The following is a 22,309-nucleotide window of genomic DNA, read 5'->3' as shown; positions in this document are numbered from 1 at the left end:
CGGGTCAATAAATGCAGAGCCGAGCTGCTGGGGACAAGGAATGTGTGCTGTGCTTAGTCGTTCAGTTGTGTCCGACTCTTTGTGACCGCATGGACTGCAACCCACCAGGCTCCTCTGTCCATGGATTTCTCAGGCAAGAATACTGGAGTGAGTTGCCATGCCCACCTCCAGGGGATCTTCCCAACCCAGGGTAAGAACCCAGGTCTCCCATATCGTAGGCGGAGTCTTTACTGTCTGAGCCACCAGGGAAGCCCAAGAATACTGGAGTGGGTAGCCTATCCCTTCTCCAGGGATCTTCCCAACCCAGGAATCAAACCAGGGTCTCCTGCATTGCAGGCAGATTCTTTACCAGCTGAGCTACCAGACTTTATTTGGAAAGTCAATAGAGCCAAAGGTGGTGGACTAGTGTCCCAAAGAACCATCTTCTCCAAGAAAGAATTCACACTCTTTTATACTAACAGGGGAGGGTGTTAAGCCCTGCCTCCCCTCAGCCTCCAGAAGAGATGTGTTAATTTCTATTTTCTGCAGCCATTACCAGGTGGGGCTAGTCAGGTTATTTCCTGTGAGCTAAACAAAGGTATTTTAGTTTAGTACTTATTACATGGGAGGCACAGTTCCCAGAGATGGGCCATTAGGTATAATTTAAGTTTATAAGCAACACCCTTGTAGTCGTTAACTTGTAGCCAAGCAGTAGAATACAAAGGTTAAAACAAAAGGAACAGACCCAGAACTTCCCTGGTGGTGCAGTGGATAAGAATCCACCTGCCACAAAGACAGAAATATAGAGCAATGGAACAAAATAGAAAGCCCAGGGATAAATCCACGCACCTATGGACACCTTATCTCCAACAAAGGAGGCAAGAATATACAATGGGGAAAAGACAATCTCTTTAACAAGTGGTGCTGGGGAAACTGGTCAACCACTTGTAAAAGAATGAAACTAGAACACTGTCTAACACCATACACAAAAATAAACTCAAAATGGATTAAAGATCTAAATGTAAGACCAGAAACCATAAAACTCCTAGAGGAAAACATAGGCAAAGCACTCTCTGACATAAATCACAGCAGGATCCTCTATGACCCACCTCCCATAGTAATGGAAATAAAAGCAAAAATTAAACTTAAAAGCTTTTGCACAATGAAGGAAACTATAAGCAAGGTGAAAAGACAGCCTTCAGAATGGGAGAAAATAATAGCAAACGAAGCAACAAACAACTAATCTCAAAAATAGACAAGCAGCTCCTACAGCTCAATTCCAGAAAAATAAATGACCCAATCAAAAAATGGGCCAAAACCCCAAACAGACATTTCTCCAAAGAAGACATACAGATGGCTAACAAACACATGAAAAGATGCTCAACATCACTCATTATCAGAGAAATGCAAATCAAAACTACAATGAGGTACCATTTCACCCCAGTCAGAATGGCTGCTATCCAAAAGTCTACAAGCAATAAATGCCTGAGAAGGTGTGGAGAAAAGGGAACCCTCTTACACTGTTGGTGGGAATGCAAACTAGTACAGCCACTATGGTGAACAGTGTGGAGATTCCTTTAAAAGCTGGAAAAAGAACTGCCTTATGACCCAGCAATCCCACTGCTGGGTATACACACCAAGGAAACCAGAATTGAAAGAGACACGTGTATCCCAATGTTCATCTCAGCACTGTTTATAATAGCCAGGACATGGAAGCAACCTAGATGTCCATCAGCAGATGAATGGATAAGAAAGCTGTGGTACATATACACAATGGAGTATTACTCAGCCATTAAAAAGAATGCATTTGAATCAGTTCTAATGAGGTGGATGAAACTGGAGCCTATTATTCAGAGTGAAGTAAGTCAGAAAGAAAAACACCAGTACAGTATACTAACACACATATATGGAATTTAGAAAGATAGTAGTGATAACCCTGTATGTGAGACAGCAAAAGAGACACAGATGTAAAGAACAGACTGTTGGACTCTGTGGGAGAGGGAGAGGGTGGGATGATTTAAGAGACTGGCATTGAAACATGTATATTGCCATATGTGAAATAGATCGCCAGTCCAGGTTTGATGCATGAGGCAGGGTGCTCAGGGCTGGTGCACTGGGAGGACCCTGAGGGATAGGATGGGGAGGGAGGTGGGAGGGGGGTTCAGGATGGGGAACGTGTGTATACCCATGGCTCATTCGTGTGAATGTATGGCAAAACCACCACAATATTGTAATCAGCCTCCAATTAAAAATTTATAAAGTAAAATATAAAATACAAAAAAGAAAAAAAAGAATCCGCCTGCCAATGCTGGGAACACAGGTCCGATCCCTGCTTCAGGAAGATTCCACATGCCTCAGAGCAGCTAAGCCCACGCATCACTGCTTAGCCGGAGTTCTAGAGCCCATGAGCGGCAACTTTGGAAGCCCGTGCACACAGAACCTGTGCTCCACAACCAAAGAAGCCACCGCAACGAGAATGCGCACACTGCAGCTGGAGATGGCCCCCGCCCCCCGCAGCTAGAGAGAGCCCACTCACAATAACGAAGACTCAGCGCAGCGAAACACAAGTAAAATCATTTTTTAAAAAAAAGAAATTCAATACAGTTTCAAATTTTTTTTTAAGGGAACTTAAAACTGGATCTGGGAACAGATCCTGTGTGGACCCAGGTTTGTTTTTCCCTATTACATGGAGAGGTGCCCTCACACAGGGCTACGATGGAAGTGCCCCCATCCAGCCAGAAGACACGCAGGATGCTGTGGTGGAGGGAAAAAGAGAACTGGAGACTTTCCTGGTGGTCTAGTGGCCAAGATTTCGCACTCCCAATGCAAGGGCCCTGGGTTCAATCCCCGGTCAGGGAACTAGATCCCACATGCTGCAGCTAAAGCACTGCGGCGGATTCTTTAGTAGCTGAGCCACAAGGGAAACTGAAGAACACTGGAGTGGGCACCCGGTTCCTTCTCCAGTGGATCTTCCTGACCCAGGAATCGAACCGGGGTCTCCTGCACTGCAGGCGGATTCTTTACCAACTGAGCTACCAGGGAAGGCTCAACTAAGACCTGGCACAGCCAAATAAAAAGAGAGAACTGGAATGCAGTCCTTCCACACCCTCCTTACTCAGACAAATCCTTAGCTCTGAAAAAAAAAAAAAAATGTTTAATAAACAGCACTAGCAGCCAACTTTCTATTATCAGTTTATTAAGGTGAAAAACACTGTCCTGCTCTTCACTCCAGAGCTTGAGTCAGTTGTGTGCTCAGCTGCGTCGGACTCTTTGTGACCCCATGGGCTGTAACCTGCCAGGCTCCTCTGTCCATGGCATTCTCCGGGCAAGAATACTGGAGTGGGTTGCCATCTCCCTCTCTGGGGGATCTTCTCCACCCAGGGACTGAACTCGTCTCTTGTGTCTCCTGCATAGCAGGTGGATTTACCACTAGCGCCACCCGGGAAGCCCTTGAATCAGTTAGATGAATGCACTTTCAAAATAAATTAGATCCAGTAATTTTCAGTCCAATTATGTAACAGACAAGGATAAAGGGATTAGCTTTCCTGTCTGTGGTCAATACAGAAATGTAGTTCACAGCTCTACTGATACATTAGAATCACTGTGCATTCATGCTCAGTCGCTTCAGTCATGTCCAACTCTTTGCAACCCTGTGTACCATAGCCCACCAGGCTCCTCTTTCCATAGGATTCCCCAGGCAAGAATACTAGAGTGGGTTATTCCCACTTCCAGGGGATCTTCAAACCCAGGGATGGAACCCGTGTCTCTTAGGTCTCCTGCCCTGGCAGGCAGGCTCTTTACCACTAGTGTCAGCTGGAAAGCCCTGCTGCTGCTGCTGCTAAGTCACTTCAGTCGTGTCCGACTCTGTGCGACCCCATAGACGGCAGCCCACCAGGCTCCCCATGCCTGGGATTCTCCAGGCAAGAACACTGGAGTGGGCTGCCATTTCCTTCTCCAATGCATGAAAGTAAAAAGTGAAAGTCAAGTCGCTCACTCGTGTCCAACTCTTTGCGACCCCATGGACTGCAGCCTACCGGGCTCCTCCACCCATGGGATTTTCCAGGCAAGAGTACTGGAGTGGGGTGCCATTGCCTTCTCCCTGGAAAGCCCTAGGATGCTTTTAAAAATACTGATGCCCTAATCCCAACCCAGAGCAACAGCAACCCGTTCTAAAGACACAGCTCTCCCTTCAGCTGAAAGACGAACTTGGGACACATTCCAGCTCCCTCCATCACCTCTTACTCCCCACCCCCACCTTACTCCTTCAAACTCACAGTCTAGTTGCTAAATCAAGTTCAGCTCCTCCCTTTGTTAATCCTACAAAAGAAAAATTTGAGACCATTCTGCAGGCCTCCAGCAGGGGGCAGTAGTGTATACATGGAACATTCAAAGCTGCTTTGGCTAAAAAGCTTTTAAGGAGAGGGTTAGTACAGACTCTGTCTTGTTATCATCCTTATTAACAAGATAAACCCGTAAAGAAAATGCCATTGGAGACTTTAAGAGGCTAAAACATTTTGTTTGTTCTTTTTCAAAAAGCAGGAACAGTGGCTTTGATTGCTGTAATTCTATCATTGTTATTACAGCCAATGAATTTTCTGGCGGGAAATCCATGGATTTGCCAATCTGTCTTTCTTTGTGGGTTCTAATCCTGGTCATTAACACCTAACAGAACAGCTCCTAGGGTGCAAGTCACAATTCCTTTGAGCTTTCTCTTTCACTTCTAATAAAGCAGTAAAGATATCTGCCCAAACCATCTCACAGGATTTTTTGCAAAGGTCAGGCAGAATAACAAGATGCTCTGAAACATATAAAAGGAATGCAAATGCCAGATGAAACTACTTTAGAGGTGAGGGTCATTTCACAATATTTTATTTACGATTAGCCAAAACATAAACAACTCAAAGATCCAAAATTATCAAATTAAAGACTCTCATTTTTTCAGCAAGTATTCGAGGTCATTAGTGGTATGACCATTCAAAAGAGATTTGTGTAACCACTAAAAAGTATATGATGTATATATTTTTACTGAAGTGTAGTTCACGTACAATGTTAATGTGCTGTACAGCGTAGTGACTCAGTTACATATACATACGTATACTTTATTTTTCACATTCTTTTCCATTATGGTTTATCACAGAATACTGAATATAGTTCTCTGTGCTACACTGTAGGATCTTGTTTACACATTCTGTATATACCAGTCTGCATCTGCTAACCCCAAACTCCCAACTCATCCTTCCCCCAAGCCCTCTTCCCCTTGGCAACCACAACTCTTTTGTGTATGTCTCCAAATTGGAGGAGGAAATGGCAACCCACTCCAGTGTTCTTGCCTGGAGAATCCCAGGGACGGCGGGTCCTGGTGGGCTGCCGTCTATGGGGTCGCACAGAGTCGGACACGACTGAAGCGACTTAGCAGCAGCAGCAGCAGCAGCCAAATCTGTTTCTGTTGCATGCATGCATGCATGCTTAGTAGCTTCTTTGCGACCCCATGGACAATAGCCTGCCAGGCTCCTGTGTCCACGGCAAGAATTTCCCAGGTAAATTTTCCAGGAAAGAACATTTCCCAGCAAGAATACTGGAGTGGATGGCCATTTGTTTCATACATAGGTTCATTAGTCATAGTTCAGATTCCATGTGTAAGTTATACTTTATGGTCTTTCTCTGTCTGATGTACTTCACCTCAGTTCAATTCAGTCATCCAACTCTTTGCAGCCCCACGGACTGCAGCATGCCAGGCCTCCCCGTCCATCACCAACTCCTGGAGCTTACTCACACTCATGTCCATTGAGTTGGTGATGCCATCCAACCTTCTCACCCTCTGCCGTCCCCTTCTCCTCCTGCCTTCAGTCCTTCTCAGCCTCAGGGTCTTTTCCAAGAGTCAGTTCTTCTCATCAGGTGGCCAAATGTTTGAGTTTCAGCTTCAGCATCAGTCCTTTCAATGAATATTCAGGACTGATTTCCTTTAGGATTGACTGGTTGATCTCCTTGCAGTCCAAGGGACTCTCAAAAGTCTTCTCCAACCACAGTTCAAAAGCATCTATTCTTGGGTGCTTAGATTTCTTTGTAGTCTGACTCTCACATCCATACATGACTACTGGAAAAACCATAGCCTTGACTAGATGGACCTTTGTTGGCAAAGTAATGTCTCTCCTTTTTTATATGCTGTATAGGTTAGTCATAGCGTTTCTTCCAAGGAGAAAGCATCTTTTAATTTCATGCCTGCAGTTACCATCTGCAGTCATTTTGGAGCCCAACAAATAAAGTCTCTCACTTTCCATTTTTTCCCCATCTATTTGCCATGAAGTGATGGGACCAGATGCCATGATCTTCGTTTTCTGAATGTTGAGTTTTAACCCAAATTTTTCACCCTCGTCTTTCACTTTCATCAAGAGGCATTTTAGTTCCTCTTCACTTTCTGCCATAAGAGTGGTATCATCTGCATATCTGAGGTTATTGATATTTCTCTTGCCAATCTTGATTCCAGCTTGTGCTTCTTCCAGCCCAGCGTTTCTCATGATGTACTCTGCATAGAAGTTAAATAAGCAGGGTGACAATATACAGCCTTGACATACTCCTTTCCCAATTTGAAACCAGTCTGTTGTTTCATGTCCAGTTCTAACTGTGGCTTCTTGATCTGCATACAGATTTCTCAGAAGGCAGGTCAGGTGGTCAGATATTTCCATCTCTTTAAGAATTTTCCACAGTTTGTGGTGATCCACACGGTCAAAGGCTTTGGCATAGTCAATAAAGCAGAAGTAGATGTTTTTTGGAACTCTCTCACTTTTTCAATGATCCAACAGATGTTGGCAATTTGATCTCTGGTTCCTCTGCCTTTTCTTAATCCAGTTTGAACATCTGGCAGTTCATGGTCACCTACTGTTGAAGCCTGGCTTGGAGAATTTTGAGCATTACGTTGCTAGCATGTGAAATGACTGCAATTGTGCGGTACTTAGAATATTCTTTGGCATTGTTCTTCTTTGGGATTGGAATGAAAACTGACCTTTTCCAGTCCTGCGGCCACTGCTGAGTTTTCCAAATTTGCTGTCATATTGAAGTGCAGCACTTTCACAGCATCATCTTTGAGGATTTGAAATAGCTCAACTGGAATTCCATCACCTCCACTAGCTTTGTTCATGGTGATACTTTCTAAGGCCCACTTGACTTCACATTCCAGGAGGTCTGGCTCTAGGTGAGTGAACACACCATTGTGGTTATCTGGGTCATGAAGATCTTTTTTGTATAGTTCTTCTGCGTATTCTTGCCACCTCTTCTAAATATCTTCTGCTTCTGTTAGGTCCATACCCTTTCTGTCCTTTATTGAGCCCATGTTTGCATGACATGTTCCCTTGGTATCTCTAATTTTCTTGAAGAGATCTCTAGTCTTTCCCATTCTGTTGTTTTCCTCTATTTCTTTGCATTGATCACTGAGGAAGGCTTTCTTATCTCTCCTTGCTATTCTCTGGAACTCTGCATTCATAAGGGTTTATCTTTCCTTTTCTCCTTTGCCTTTAGCTTCTCTTCTTTTCTCAGCAATTTGTAAGGCCTCCTTAGACAAGTGTTTTGCCTTTTTTTTTTCTTTGCATGTCTTGCATTTTATTTCTTACTTCACTTCTTATAATAATCTCTAGTTCCTCCATGTTGCTACAAATGGCATTATTTCATTCTTTTTAATGACTGAGTAATATTCCATTGTGTATGTGTACCCTATCTTTTTTATCCATTCATCTGTCCATGGACATACAGGTTGTTTCCATGTCTTAGCTATTGTTATAGTGCCACTATGAACATAGGGGCACATGTATCTTTTAGAATTACACTTTGTCTGGGTATATGCCCAGGAGTGGGATTGATGGACCATACGGTAATTTTATTTGCAGATTTTAGAGGAACCTCCATACTGTTTTCTACAGTGGCTGTACCAACTTACATTCCCACCAACAGTGAGGAGAGTTCCCTTAAAAAGTATGTTAGAAGATGTACCCCAAAGTTCATTGCAGCATAATAGCCAAGACACAGAAACATCCTGAATGTCAATCAACAGAGGAATGCATAAAGAAGATGCGGTGTGTGTGTGTGTGTGTGTATGTTCCATATATATATAAGAGAATTATGAATGGTTAAGTAATATTCCATTTTATTACTTAGCCATAAAAAAGGATAAAATATTGTCATTTGGAGCAACATGGATGGACCTAGAGATTATCACACAAAAGGCAGAGAAAGACAAATATTACATGATATCATTTATATGTGGAATCTAAAAATAACACAAATGAATCTTTACAAAACAGAAACAGAGTCACAGACTTAGGAAACAAACTGTGGTCACCAAAGAGGAAAGGCAGTGGGATAAATTAGAAGTACTGGATTAACAGATACAAAAAAAAGAAATTACTCTGTATACAAAATGGATAAACAACAAGGATTGACCGTATAGCACAGGGAATTATATTCAATATCTTGTAATAACCTATAATGGAAAATAATCTTTTAGAAATGTAAATATATATATACACACACACACACACACACACACATACATATAGGTAACCAAATTACTGTATACCTGAAACTAACACAATATTTTAAATCAACTATACTTAAGTTTTTAAAAAATCAATAAATATTTGTTAAATAAATGAATTACATCTCTGAGGCAGGCAGTGGAGTCTAGTCCCACGAGTCACTTTGTAGTCTGGACGGTGGGTGTCATCCATTCACCTAGGCAGCCTAAGACCCATCAACTGATGGATAGACAAGTTGGGGGTTATTCACACAATAAAACCCAGCAACACCAATGTACAGAATGTACAGCTAGGACACACAGATGAATCTCACCAACTTCAGATGAGTAAAGGAAGCCAGCCCCCAAAGAATGCACACTATCTGCTCCCATTTATGTTATGTTCAAAAGCAAGCAGAACTAACTGATGATGACAATCTTAGTCTGTGAGAGCATCTATAACAAAGGACCAGAGGCCAGGTCATTTAAACAATAAAAACCTATTTCTCACAGTTCTGGAGGCTGAGCCCAAGATCAAGGTGCCAAGAGATTTGGTGTCTAGTCAGGGCTCCCTTCTCTGTTTGCAGATGGCTATTTCCCTACATTGGCTTGTGGATTCTCTACCACTGAGCCACCAGGGAAGCCCCTGTGTATTGTATTAGTCTTGTGCCCATTCTTTTGGCCAGGCTCCAGGAGATGGTGAAGGACAGGGAAGCCTGGCATGCTGCAATCCATGGGATCACAGAGTCAGACACGACTGAAGTGACTTAGCATGCACACACATCTTCTTGCTAGGTTTTCAAGTGGTGGAAATGATCTAGTTCATGCCTTGTGGCACTAATAAGGGCACTAATTGCATTCATGAGGGCCCCATCCATATGACCTAATCACCTCCAAAAGGCCCCACCCTCTAAGACCATCCCACTGGGAACTGGGATTTCAACATATGATTGGGTAGGGGGGGCGGAGGGGAGACACAAACACTCAGTCGCCACAATGATGGAAGTCATAATATTGGTGACCTGAGGAAGGAGGTGGGTTTTGAATGAAAGAGATAAAGGGAACTTTATAAGGTGCAGGAAATGTTCTATATCTTGCTCTGAGTAGTCGTGAAAAAAAGTGAAAGTGTTAGTCACTCAGTCAAGCCTGATTCTTTGTGACCCCCATGGACTCTAGTCCACCAGGCTCCTATGTCCATGGAATTCTCCAGGCAAGAATACTGGAGTGGGTTGCCATTCCCTTCTGCACATGATCTTCCCAATCCAGGGGTGGAACCCAGGTCTCTGAGCAGTGATAGTGCAGGATAAATATAAGAAAATCAATGGCCAAAGGATTCACTTATGTAGTGCAATTGACTGTGTATCTGCTATAGCTCTATTTTAAAATTCACTTTTAAGAACATCCTTCTCCCTCTCCGAAACTCCAAGTGTGTGTCTCTTATCTAGTTCTCAGATAATTAGTAAAGCAAAACTGTTTGTCATTCCAGAACCTAACAAAGAATTTGGCCTTTTCTAGCCTGATACAGCTTTCTTTCCACCTGCCTAAGGGAATTTTATTTTTGTAATGTCAAGATTTCTTACATATAATATCCATCAAGGTAGAGTAGGGACATTTCCTAGAGGAAAGGCATTACTGTTTACTTACTTATGAAAACAAGATCCAGGGCAGAGGGTGCAGGCACACACGAAATTCTACTCCCAGAAAAGTGTCAGTAGTTCAGACTACCCCCATGGACTGTAGCCTGCCCGGTTCCTCTGTCCATTGAATTCTCCAGGTCAGAATACTGGAGTGGGATGCCATTCCCTTTGCCAGGGGGTCTTCCCAACCCAGGGATTGAACCCAGTTCTCCTGCATTGCAGGCGATTCCTTACCACCTCTGAGCCACTAGGGAAGATATTGCTGGAGGGTGTAAGTCTTCAGAAGACAGTTCTCCATAAACAAAACCACATCATCTTTTCCAGGTTATTAAGAATAATGAGCAGAAGTCACTTCAACTGCAATTTTTAAAACTCAACTATCAATTAAAAAGTAATAATTTCAAGAACCATCAACTGATTGAAGATTTTGGGGGGGGTGGAAATGGGGAAGCAAAGTATCAATAAAACTATGGTAGAATTCCTAAATAGGTTTCTTATAAAAATTGTGTCAAGGCCCTGGATAAGATTTAGTAAGAAGGAAAAACATTAGTGTGTGGAGTTCTATGTATATTTGAGTTTAAGATTTCTTCATATGTGTAGAGTTATCTGAGTAATATAAAAGTCAAGTAGAAAAAAGATTTTAGTAAATTTTTCCTATCCTAGATTAGACAGATTGTGCAACGGGGTTTTCATTCTCTTTTAATCTTAAAATCAGGGTGGATCAGACTCAGCCATCCAAATATGAATTACTGAGTAATATGGTAAGTGGCATAGGACTTTTTTGTTTAGTTTCTAAGTTATTTGCTTCTCCAGGGGATCTTCCCATAGGTTACATCCACTAATTGCTATTTTGATCAAAGCTACTGTGTTTGTTTCAAAAATCAAGTACATAAATTAAATGCACTTTCAAGGTAGCTTTTCCAATTAAGTTCTATATAAAAATGTTCTTGTTCTAATCAACCGATACACTAGTTGGTCTAAGCTTACTTTCACGTATTGAACAGGATGATGAATAACTTTTCAAGTGAATACAAATCCCTAATAAAAACATTTTCCAGATGCTTCTCTACAAAGATCATTTTTCACTTGAAGGTTTCAAAGCACACTGGTACAAGGTCATCATCTCATTGATAAATTGATATGTACGTGAGGTCAACTGAGGTCCTGGCTAAGGAGTAGGAGGAAGTAGAAAGTGACCATTAACTGAGTCACAGGATAAAGTAGGTATTGTTAACCCACATTAGAGAGGAAACAGACTCAGAAGTGTTTGGTGTCTTGCCCAGGATGATTCAGGTGGTAGACAAAAATATCAGGGTTCAGCACACAGGCATCTGTGCCAAAATCCATCACTTTCTATCCATTCAGCTTCCCTGGTGCTCAGTGGAGAGGGGAGAGTGAGAAAGCGTGGAGTGCCCTCTAAAATAATCCCAATTTCTCAGGCAACTTTTTTCACTTTTTTTCAAAGCAGCTTCCCAAGACAATTTTCAAAATTCATGAAACCTCTCTATTTGACATCTAAATGTTTTCCATTATTAAATCACTTCAAAGGATGTCATTTCTGGCTATGTAAATTGTTTCAGCAATGGTCCCTAATAAGTCTCACCTCCCTGGATCCAAGCATTTGGGCAGATCTTTCCCAACTTGCCTCTGAATTTGGTGACATGACTTGTTTTAGCCAATGGGATAGAAGCAAACAAGTCAGGAAGGGGCTTGCAAGTGGGGCTTGGCCCCCATGCACTTTGGAACCCTGAGGCCACCACCATGTTATAGACTGAAGGTCTATGTCTCACCCCAAGCCCCTGAAATTCATATGCTAAAGCCCTAACACCCAAAGTGATGGTATTAGGAGGTGGAGCCTTTGAGAAATGATCAGGTTTAGATTAGTTCATGGGGGTGGGATGCTTGTGAGAGAATTAGTGCCTACTAAGGGCACTAACAGAAGAGAAATGGAGCTCCCTTTGCACATGCTTAGAGGAAAGGCCTTGTTCATTGCTCTGTTGCATCTGATTCATCTTTCTCTCTCATGATGAGAAACTGCCTGAGACTTGAAATCCACCAGTTATTGTCCCTTCCCCATTCTAAAAAAACAAAAAAAAAAAAAAAAAACTTTCTTTTTCCACAATGGCTTTTAAAAAGACATCATGATTTGTTGCAAGTGAAAAAAAATTTCATCCGCCACCCATGCCTACCATGATTTTCTATTTCTTCCCCAAACTTAAGTAATCCTGTTCCTGGAGTTGTAGCCACTTTCCCATCTGCTAGAGTTCATTAATGAGTTGTTGGATTCTTGTCCACTGGAGCCAGAGCTTGATCCTGTGACATCTCCGTTTCAACTATTTAGTCTTATTTGAACCTAAGAAAAGGCCTGTAAGCCCTTTCTTTCAAAATGTCATTTCATCCATTAGGATGTGCTGGGAAGAATGGATTGCCCAAGCATGTCTGTGATATAAAATTAATTTTATCACCACTATAAAAGCTCAACTTTCATTTAAATCTGGAGGCAAAACAAGAAGTAGCATGTATGGGGTGAAGGATATTTACAATTCCCGGGGTTTTGGAAGGGAGAGTGCTTTGATGTTCAACTCATGTTACCCTAAATACCCCCAAATCCTAAAGACTAATGACACCACCCTTATGGCAGAAAGTGAAGAGGAACTCAAAAGCCTCTTGATGAAAGTGAAAGTGGAGACTGAAAAAGTTGGCTTAAAGCTCAATATTCAGAAAACGAAGATCATGGCATCCGGTCCCACCACTTCATGGGAAATGGAGAAACAGTGGAAACAGTGTCAGATTTTATTTTTCTGGGCTCCAAAATCACTACAGATGGTGACTGCAGCCATGAAATTAAAAGACGCTTACTCCTTAGAAGGAAAGTTATGACCAACCTAGATAGCATATTGAAAAGCAGAGACATTACTTTGCCAACAAAGGTCCATCTAGTCAAGGCTATGGTTTTTCCTGTGGTCATGTATGGATGTGAGAGTTGGACTGTGAAGAAGGCTGAGCACCGAAGAATTGATGCTTTTGAACTGTGGTGTTGGAGAAGACTCTAGAGGGTCCCTTGGACTGCAAGGAGATCCAACTAATCCATTCTGAAGATCAGCCCTGGGATTTCTTTGGAAGGAATGATACTAAAGCTGAAACTCCAGTACTTTGGCCACCTCATGCGAAGAGTTGACTCACTGAAAAAGACTCTGATGCTGGGAGGGATTGGGGGCAGGAGGAGAAGGGGACGACAGAGGATGAGATGGCTGGATGGCATCAATGACTCAATGGACGTGAGTCTGAGAGAACTCCGGGAGTTGGTGATGGACAGGGAGGCCTGGCGTGCTGCAATTCATGGGGTTGCAAAGAGTCGGACACACAACTGAACGACTGATGTGACCTGAACTGATCCTAATGACCAAATATTCCAGTAAAACTGCATGTGGGCTGGAGGAAGCAGGATGGAACAGCGAGAAGGTCCAGCTCACCAGGCATATCCAGCCCAAGAATCTAAATACATGCTCAGGTGAAAAAGCCAGTTTCCCACGACAAAGCCATAGGCATTTCTGTGACAAAGCGAAGACACCACATAGGAATTAGAATCTTGACCAGAAGACTCACCAGAAGCCAAACAGGTGTACAGTGTCCTACAATTCAGAAATGTGCATCAAAACCTTTCAAATGCATATAAATGTACACACAGCTATTTCTATGACTGTACTCTAAGGACATAACTGGACTCCTGCACAAAGAATATGCAACATGAACGTTCATGGTATTTTTACAGTGATAAAAACTAAAACTCTTACTGTCCTTCGGCAGGGAACTGGGTATATAAATTACAGTAATTCACAGTCCATCACTAAGATGAATTACTATGTAGTTATGACTCAGAGTGATACAGATCTATTTATAATGTGATAGGAAAATGTCCACAAATTATATCATAAAAGCTAAAAATCAGATTAATAAAACAGTATGAATTAATAAAATAGTATGAACCCACTGTGTATGTGTGTCTGCATACATGCATATATTCAAGAAACTAGTCAGGGGTTCACAAGCCAAAATGCTAACATCTTCATTGAAAGTGAGAGTGTAATAATTAACCAATGTCTAAAGCTCAAGGCAAGGATACCAGGCAGAAAACACCAGCAACAGATTAGAACACAACGCAGGATGTTCTGCTTAAGGTGAAGACACTGAAATTAGAAATGAAGGAGCTCTTAGAACAGCCCGGGAAACCCCAAATGGCTCTCAGAAAAAGAGATTAAGTCCTGAAGCTAAAGAGGATGGAGCAACTCTGTTAGGATCTCACTGGATTAAAAAACCCAACTTTGGTCTGGTCTGAGTGTAGAGTACATTGAAACTACATGAAAAGTCAGGGTTATGTTCTATGGCGGTTCCTGATTTTAAAATATGAAGAATCCTGGATTTAGGCTCTTAAACATGTGCCATGCCTCCCCCTGTGCTGTGCTCAGTTGCTCAGTCTTGTCTAACTTTTTGTGTGACCCCATGGACTGTAGCCCACCAGGCTCCTCTGTCCATGGGGATTCTCCAGGCAAGCATACTGAAGAGGGTTGCCATGCCCTCCTCCAGGGGATCTTCCTAACCCAAGGATCAAACCCAGGTCTCCCACATTGCAGGGGGACTCTTTACCACCTGAGCCACCAGGGAAGCCCAACCTGAGAGCAACTGGCTAAACAGATGGGTGCTATGTGAGCACTTGGAGACTTGAGAGGCTGAGAAACTGCAATATTTTTTTGTTGCTGTTAAAGCTTCAGACTCCCCCGACAAGTATATTGTATCACTCATATGTGGAATCTAATTTAAAAAATAAATAAATAACACAAATGAACTTATTTACAAAGCAGACTCACAGATTTCAAAAACAAATGTATGGTTATTAAAGGGGAAATGTGACAGGGAGGGATAAACTAGGAGCTTGGGATTAACATACACACACTAAGTGTTAGCCGCTCAGTTGTGCCCGACTCTTTGCAACCCCATGGACTGCAGCCCACCAGGCTCCTCTGTCCATGAGATTTTCCAAGCAAGGATACTGGAGTGGGTTGCCATTCCCTTCTCCAGGGGGATCTTCCGACCCAGGGATCAAACCTAGGTCTCCTGCATTGCAGGCAGATTCTTTACTGACTGAGCTACAAGGGAAGCCCATAATCATAAGACAATCAACAAGGACCTAGTGTAAAGCATTGGGAACTCTACTCAGTATTCTGTAATAACCTATAAGGGAAAAGAATCTTGAAAGGAATGAATATGTGTACGACTTCATCACAGATGGTGTCTGCAGCCATGAAATTAAAAGACGCTTACTCCTTGGAAGGAAAGTTATGACCAACCTAGATAGCATATTCAAAAGCAGAGACATTACTTTGCCAACAAAGGTCCGTCTAGTCAAGGCTATGGTTTTTCCTGTGGTCATATATGGATGTGAGAGTTGGACTGTGAAGAAGGCTGAGCGCCGAAGAATTGATGCTTTTGAACTGTGGTGTTGGAGAAGACTCTTGAGAGTCCCTTGGCCTGCAAGGAGATCCAACCAGTCCATTCTGAAGGAGATCAGCCCTGGGATTTCTTTGGAAGGGATGATGCTAAAGCTGAAACTCCAGTACTTTGGCCACCTCATGAGAAGAGTTGACTCATTGGAAAAGACTCTGATGCTGGGAGGGACTGGGGGCAGGAGGAGAAGGGGATGACAGAGGATGAGACGGCTGGATGGCATCACTGAGTCGATGGACGTGAGTCTGAGTGAACCCCGGGAGCTGGTGATGGACAGGGAGGCCTGGCGTGCTGTGATTCATGGGGTCGCAAAGAGTCGGACACGACTGAGCGACTGAACTGAACTGAACTGAGCCACTTTGCTGTACACTGGAAACTAACACAACATTGTGCATCAACTATACACCCATAAAAATTTTTTTTAAAGTCTCAAGCTCTATCAACAGGAAAGGGTAAATGACATTATCATCTCACGGGTACGTGGAATCTAAAAAACAAACAAACAATAAACCAAGCTCATGGATACATAGAACAGACTGGTGGTTGCCTGAAGTCAGGTGGAAGATGGACAGAACAGGTAAAGGACATCAAAATGTACAACTTTCAGTTGCAAAATAAGTCATGGGGATGCAATGTACAACATGCTGACCACAGTTGACGACATTATATTGCCTATTTGGAAGTAGCTAGGAGAGTGGATCTTGAAGGTTTTCATCACAAGAAAAAAAATTTTATAACTATAGATGGTGATGATGTTAACTACTGTAGTGATCACTTTGCAATATACATATTATGTTCTGTACCTAAAATTAACATAGAGTTATATGTCAATTACACCTCAGTTTAAACATACACTAAAAACTTAAAGGACCAGCAAGTCAGCTTTCGCTTGATGGTCATGGTAATTATTTAGAAAAACAAAAAGGCATCCTTAAGTATTTTCTCCCACAAACTCCATCCATCCTTCCATCCAAAAAAGCACAGGACCGTCCACTTTTCAATATTTTTTATTGTTTGACAGGCATTTACAACGTTCCATTCATAGACCTAAAAACATAAAAATAGACCTTCTTTCAGCTTATAAAAGAAATATATAAGAACTTTTGACATAGACACGTCATGACCTTATGTACAAGAGACAATGGCACCCTCTCCAAGCACCAGACTTTCCAGCATTTTCAGACAAACCCGTTGCACTGGGACTGGTCAGTGGGACTATTAGAAGCCTCCGCTTCAGTTTTCCACCCAGACACAATCGAATTAGAGATGATATGGAACAATGCAGTGATACAAAGGGTATAGAAACCATTCTAAAGCTCTTTAAGAAAATCAGAAGATATAGCAAAAATTTAATAGAATAAAACTCTCAAAAGATCAAGCTCAAAGCCCTGGAAACCCGAAAGGGAAGGGATACAGGGTGGGGAAGCAGGTAAAGCAAGCAGGGGCACAAGAGCGTGATGTTCTGAACTCTCTATTGTCTGGAAATATAAATTCATAACTGATCTTTATAAAATATAATTCCTAAAGCTACTATAAAATTCAGGTCTTTAAAGTACCTACTGATGTGTCAAACACCAAATAGATATTTTCCCCAAAAAGAAAGTTTTCATATTATTTAAACCTTTTTTAGGAAGTGGACATTGTGAAATGGGGAAAAAAAAAAAAAAAAAGCTATAAACCTTTTAAAAAAAATTTTTTTGAAAGTGCTTTAAATTGTTTTTGTTCATCCTGTTTGGAAATCTGTTTAGAACATTAGTTGTTTTCTTTTTTTTAGCATGTTTACCCTGTTTGTTGGCATGAAGAAAGTGTTAAATATAAGACATGTTTCTGAAAACATTGTTTTGTTAAGAGGTTTGGTTATGGACTCTCAGGGAAGGGGTAGGTCATCTATGGATGGAGATGTAACTATGATGGGAAAACCAATGATCACCATGGCAACCCCGTGAAAAGGAGTCTCCCCTCCCCCGCCATGTGCAACAGACACACACACTGCCCATTCCGGTGTCACGTTTAATCCAACCAAGCTCCCATCTCAAATAGAGATTCAAACATTAAAACAGAAAAAGAAAAACTGCTTCTTGGGAAAAAAGCTGCTCCTAAGCATCTTGTTGGCCTTTCATATATAAATATAAAATCACCACACCTCACTCTCTGTAAAAGGTAAAATCCTCATTCTTTAAACTCAGAGTTACACTAACACTGTAAAAGTCTCATCTGTTTGTGCCCCCCTGCATCTGAGATAAAATACAAAAAATAGTGTTTTTTAAATGATAAATTTGGATCTCTTTTCAAGGAGTTTGGCATCTTTATAATTCTATGCAAAACTAGAACTTCCGAACACTGACATCAAGACCAGCCATAGACTAAAACAGAAGAGGAAAAAACGGAAAAATTTAAAAAGGCTCATCAAAACATAAATCTTCACCCTCTCCTCACACATTCTTAAAATACACAGATATTCTCAGACATTTAAGAGGGAAAGGAGAAAGAACACTGCAAGCTGTACAGTTGTTTTCCCAACTAGGAAGTGGCTCCTGGATTAATTTCAGATAGAGTCCTTATTAATTTTTCGTGTGCTATCCCTTAAGCTAATCTGTTGTACATAGTTCAACTCCTGGGGTAATTTGCTTTCCAGTGCTATAGAATTTTTCTTTCTTTTTTTTTTTTTTTTATTCTTTTAGGCCCTGATTAATTGAGAATAAATAAAAGCCCTTGGTAATAATATACAGAAGCTCAAGCTGATTTGGAATTCTTGAACAATTCTTTCCGATGTGGTTAAAAATGATCAAGTTGGGTGGCTACATGGCTTCAGAACAAAGTCAGCTGCCAAAACTGTTTGTGTGCAAGAGTGCGACTTAAAGGGAGCTTTTTTTCCCCGCCATCGTGGGTCCCGTGGGGGGAGTGTGGGAGGCGGTGGAGTGGGGTGGGAATGGGGGAGCAGGAGACGTATCTACACGGACTCGCTACGGATGGGGAGAACGTGACACAGTCAGATCTCAGTGTTCAGCTTGCAGGAGGGGGCAAAGTCTTCACGCCTAACCCAAATGACCTCCTCGCTCGTACTCTCCGGGCCTCCGTTGATGCCCGACAGGGCGGTTTGCTTCTTGAGCTGCATCATGCGGGACGCGTGGCTGTCCAGGGGCTTCCGGCCTCTCTCCCGCTGAGTGATGGAGGCAGCCTGAAGCCGCTCCTGCAGGTCTCTGTCCACCGCGGCGCCCTTGGCCGACTCACAGAACTCATCATCGTCACTGAGGATGTCTGTCTCCTTGATGTCATCCTGCTCTTCATACTGAGCAAGATCAAACTGCTCCTCCACCCAGCGGTCAGTGTCCCCGCCACTGGGAGGCTGCTGGGGGTCTTTCTCCGGGCTGCTGGCGGAGATGGCATCGGAATCAATGGTAAACCTGTTTCGGGCCAGTCGCCGCCTCCTCCTCCCAAGAGACTTGCTTGGGGCGGACACTGCACACACACACAAAAATATAACAATAAAACCCCCACATGCTTTACGTGTGATGAAAATCCAGAAAGCAAATACAAGCTAAAGGAAAGGAAAAGACTATGAGATATGCATTTAGGGGCTGAGTATCATTTGGGGCTTAGAGTCCAGTCTGTCTCAGGGGGCGGGGAGGGGGGCTTTACCTGGCACAGATGTCTGGACTTAAGAGGATATTCTAGTCACTGAATGGAGGGCAAGGAGGCGGGGAGTGGTGACAGGGACATGGGTGGGTTGTAGGTTATGGGGAAAAGGGGATTTAACTCCCTCTAAAATAATCCAATTCTCTACCCGTGTACCTGGGAGGCAGGTAATACAGATTCCTGCTGTTGTCAAGCCCACCACTGACCCTGGGATTAATCAGCACTTCTTCCTTCTTCCTGTGCCTGTGGCACAGTGCTCTGAGGATCCCCCAGGGGCTGTCCTAGAGTCATTTAGTAAGGATGGAGATGCTGTCAGCGTTTCACTGTCTTTAGAGAAATCATAATGATGTACCAAAGAGGGAAAAATACTGGTCCAAGTTATATTGCTTTCTGAATGTCACATTTCTTGAGGATCTTCAGGTACCTTAAGGGCGCACCATTGTTTTTGGAGAAACTACAGAAAAGACTGGGTCTCAGAGATGTCAAGTCCTCTTGTGACAAAACCTCAGGTGAAACTGAGCGACTCTGCGCCTTAGTCCCTTCCTGACTTTGCGCCTTAGTCCCTTCCTGACTCTGTTCTATGTATCCCCGATTTCTCTTCCACAAAGCAATTAAACTACCAGTGCCTGAGTGGAATGAGCAAGGAATAATACAACACTCAAGCAGCTGATGAGCAAAGTGCAAAATAAAGTGACTAACAGTTAAGAAAAACAAATCTCTGTATTCTGTATTTTCACCTCACTGCCCTCTAGGAAGTCAGTATTACTAAAAACAAACAAAATACGCCACCCAGTCAAGCAAATAATCACACAGACACAGACACAGACACAGACACACACACACACACACACACACAAAAGACACAGGGAAACACTGCCACTCCTCCATGAACAGTGAAATGTACCATGTGCTTTCCCATGGGAGTGGGGAGCCTAGACACCAACAAGGAGCTGCTTTCCTAAAATCTATGCCCTGAAATTCATTAAGCTGCTTCAGGGCTGCAAGAAGTAAGATGACTATTCATAATTACTGCCAAATATAGCCTTGACTTCAAATATAGCAGGTGCAAGGTCAGTAAGCCAGACAGTGGTCTAAACTGGCTCCCATTCTGACCATCCTCTGTCTCAGATCCCTGCGTTTCCATCATCATTCCTCTCATTCAAGGCAGGGAATGAAAAGCACTCCCGGAAAAACAGAAAACAGAAAGAATAAAAAAATAGTTCTACTCCACTGGAAAGAAGCAAAAATTATTGTTCAGTTTTACCTCAATATCATCACAGTGGAGCCTGACTCTCTCCAATCACTATATTAGAACTACCTTAATTCCAAACTGGGATACTGGAAATATTTGTCAAGGATGTGCTGGCTGAAGTATTTAGGGGTAAGGAGTGTTGCTGCTGCTGCTAAGTCGCTTCAGTCGTGTCCGACTCTCTGCGACCCCATAGACGGCAGCCCACCAGGCTCCCCCATCCCTGGGATTCTCCAGGCAAGAACACTGGAGTGGGCTGCCATTTCCTTCTCCAGTGCATGAAAGTGAAAAGGGAAAGTGAAGTCGCTCAGTCGTGTCCGACTCCTAGTGACCCCATGGACTGCAGCCTACCAGGCTCTGTCTGTATTCTGAAAACGTGTCAAAAGCAAGATGAGTTGATGGATGATGGATGGATATGTGGTAATGAAAATATATAAAAATGTTAATTACATACAGCAGGTAGGAATGTGTATAATTCTTTCATTTGTTCTATATGTCTAAGAATTTCCATAAGAAAATGTTGAAACAAAAAAAAATGTGTAGTTGGATCACTGGCAGACATTTGGTGAAGGGAGGCAGAATATTTGCCTTTACTGTTCTATTCAAACAAGAGCAAAAGGAAAAATAAACTAGCTGGGTGTCGTGAATCACGACAATGAGCAATGAAGCATAAGAATCTATCCTTTACTAAAAGAAGACATAATAACCCAGCCAGTCTTACGGGGTTCCAAGAGACAATCCTTGACTTGAGTACTGCCATTATTCACTATTAAGACTGATTAGCTAGTACAGTGCTGACCCACTCAAACACCATTTTCAAATCATCTAATGTGAATGATGAGAGTGAGGAACTTCAAAAGCAAAGTGATGAAGACTTTCTTCAGCCAAAAATGAGCCATTAGGCTCTGACATCAAGGCTTTCTCTCTTGATATTCAAGATAACAGAGTAGGTTGTAGTAACTTTGTCTTCTTTCCAAAGGGATCTCAGCAGGAAAACGCCTGAGTGTCCCACAGACTACAAATGCTTAGTTTCAAAGTGAATGGAGCTCTAACTTTAGGTTTACCAATTAACAACTAACACCTGGCCAATGACAGGTGGGTTTTCCTGAGATTGGGACACACAGTCCCAATCCTAATTAAATATATCTGGAAAGTAAAAGAAACAAATGAGATAATTCCAAGGTGAAACTCTCTGCTATGAGCTCTAAAGGGATGAGCAAAGCTATTTAACACATGAGGACTCCAGGAGAAATCGTGGGTGGGGAAGTATGGATACTGGCAAGCCCAGAAGAGTGCTAGGTGTTCAGCATACCAGGTTTCCAATGAACACTTAGCAATTAATTGAAGAATAGATGTAACTAGTCCCTTTAACATCAGCTAAACTTAAGGTACTTAGAGTGTAATATACCCTGTCAAGCTAGGCAGGTTATGTCTATGAAAACCTTCAGCCATTCACAGTGCCATACCTGCCTCTTCAACACAATTGAGAACAGGCAGAAAATTCACCAGAACAGAAGGTGTTTTGGCAAATGCAAAGGAAGCCTCTTTTATTGGAATGTTCCCTGCAAAATTTTGGACTGCTTCTTAAGAAAGGAGTGATAAAAATGTTAAATCTTGGTATCTTTAATACCCAAGTGTTATGAAAAAATCTTTCTTTCTAGATAGATTTTGATGCCATTTACAGGTGGTAGTATTGATCTTTACTGCTTTAAGGTGATATAATAAGCCCTAAAAGAGTATTTACTCTGAGACCATTTAAATTCCAGATTCTTCTTTTCTAATAGCAGCTCAAGGCTGCCCCAA

The 22,309-nt window shown here is 42.3% G+C and overlaps 1 protein-coding gene across 9 annotated transcripts in view; it reads right to left on the bottom strand.

Annotated features, from left to right (window-relative positions):
- Window positions 1–16,617: 16,617 nt before the first annotated feature.
- Window positions 16,618–22,309, bottom strand: part of TIAM1 (TIAM Rac1 associated GEF 1) — a 464,589-nt gene continuing 458,897 nt past the window's right edge. For all 9 annotated transcript variants that reach the window (XM_070367203.1, XM_070367213.1, XM_070367198.1 and 6 more), the window contains one exon: window positions 16,618–19,080. In XM_070367203.1, coding sequence (XP_070223304.1) covers window positions 18,611–19,080 — 470 coding nt within the window. In that variant the 3' untranslated portion in view covers window positions 16,618–18,610. The remainder of the gene's footprint in view (window positions 19,081–22,309) is intronic.

This window comes from Bos mutus, chromosome 1, assembly GCF_027580195.1.
Source record: "Bos mutus isolate GX-2022 chromosome 1, NWIPB_WYAK_1.1, whole genome shotgun sequence".
In the NCBI taxonomy this organism is placed as follows: Eukaryota; Metazoa; Chordata; class Mammalia; order Artiodactyla; family Bovidae; genus Bos; species Bos mutus.
Note: the sequence above shows the minus strand (reverse complement) of the source record. Positions and strands in the feature narration are given on the sequence as shown.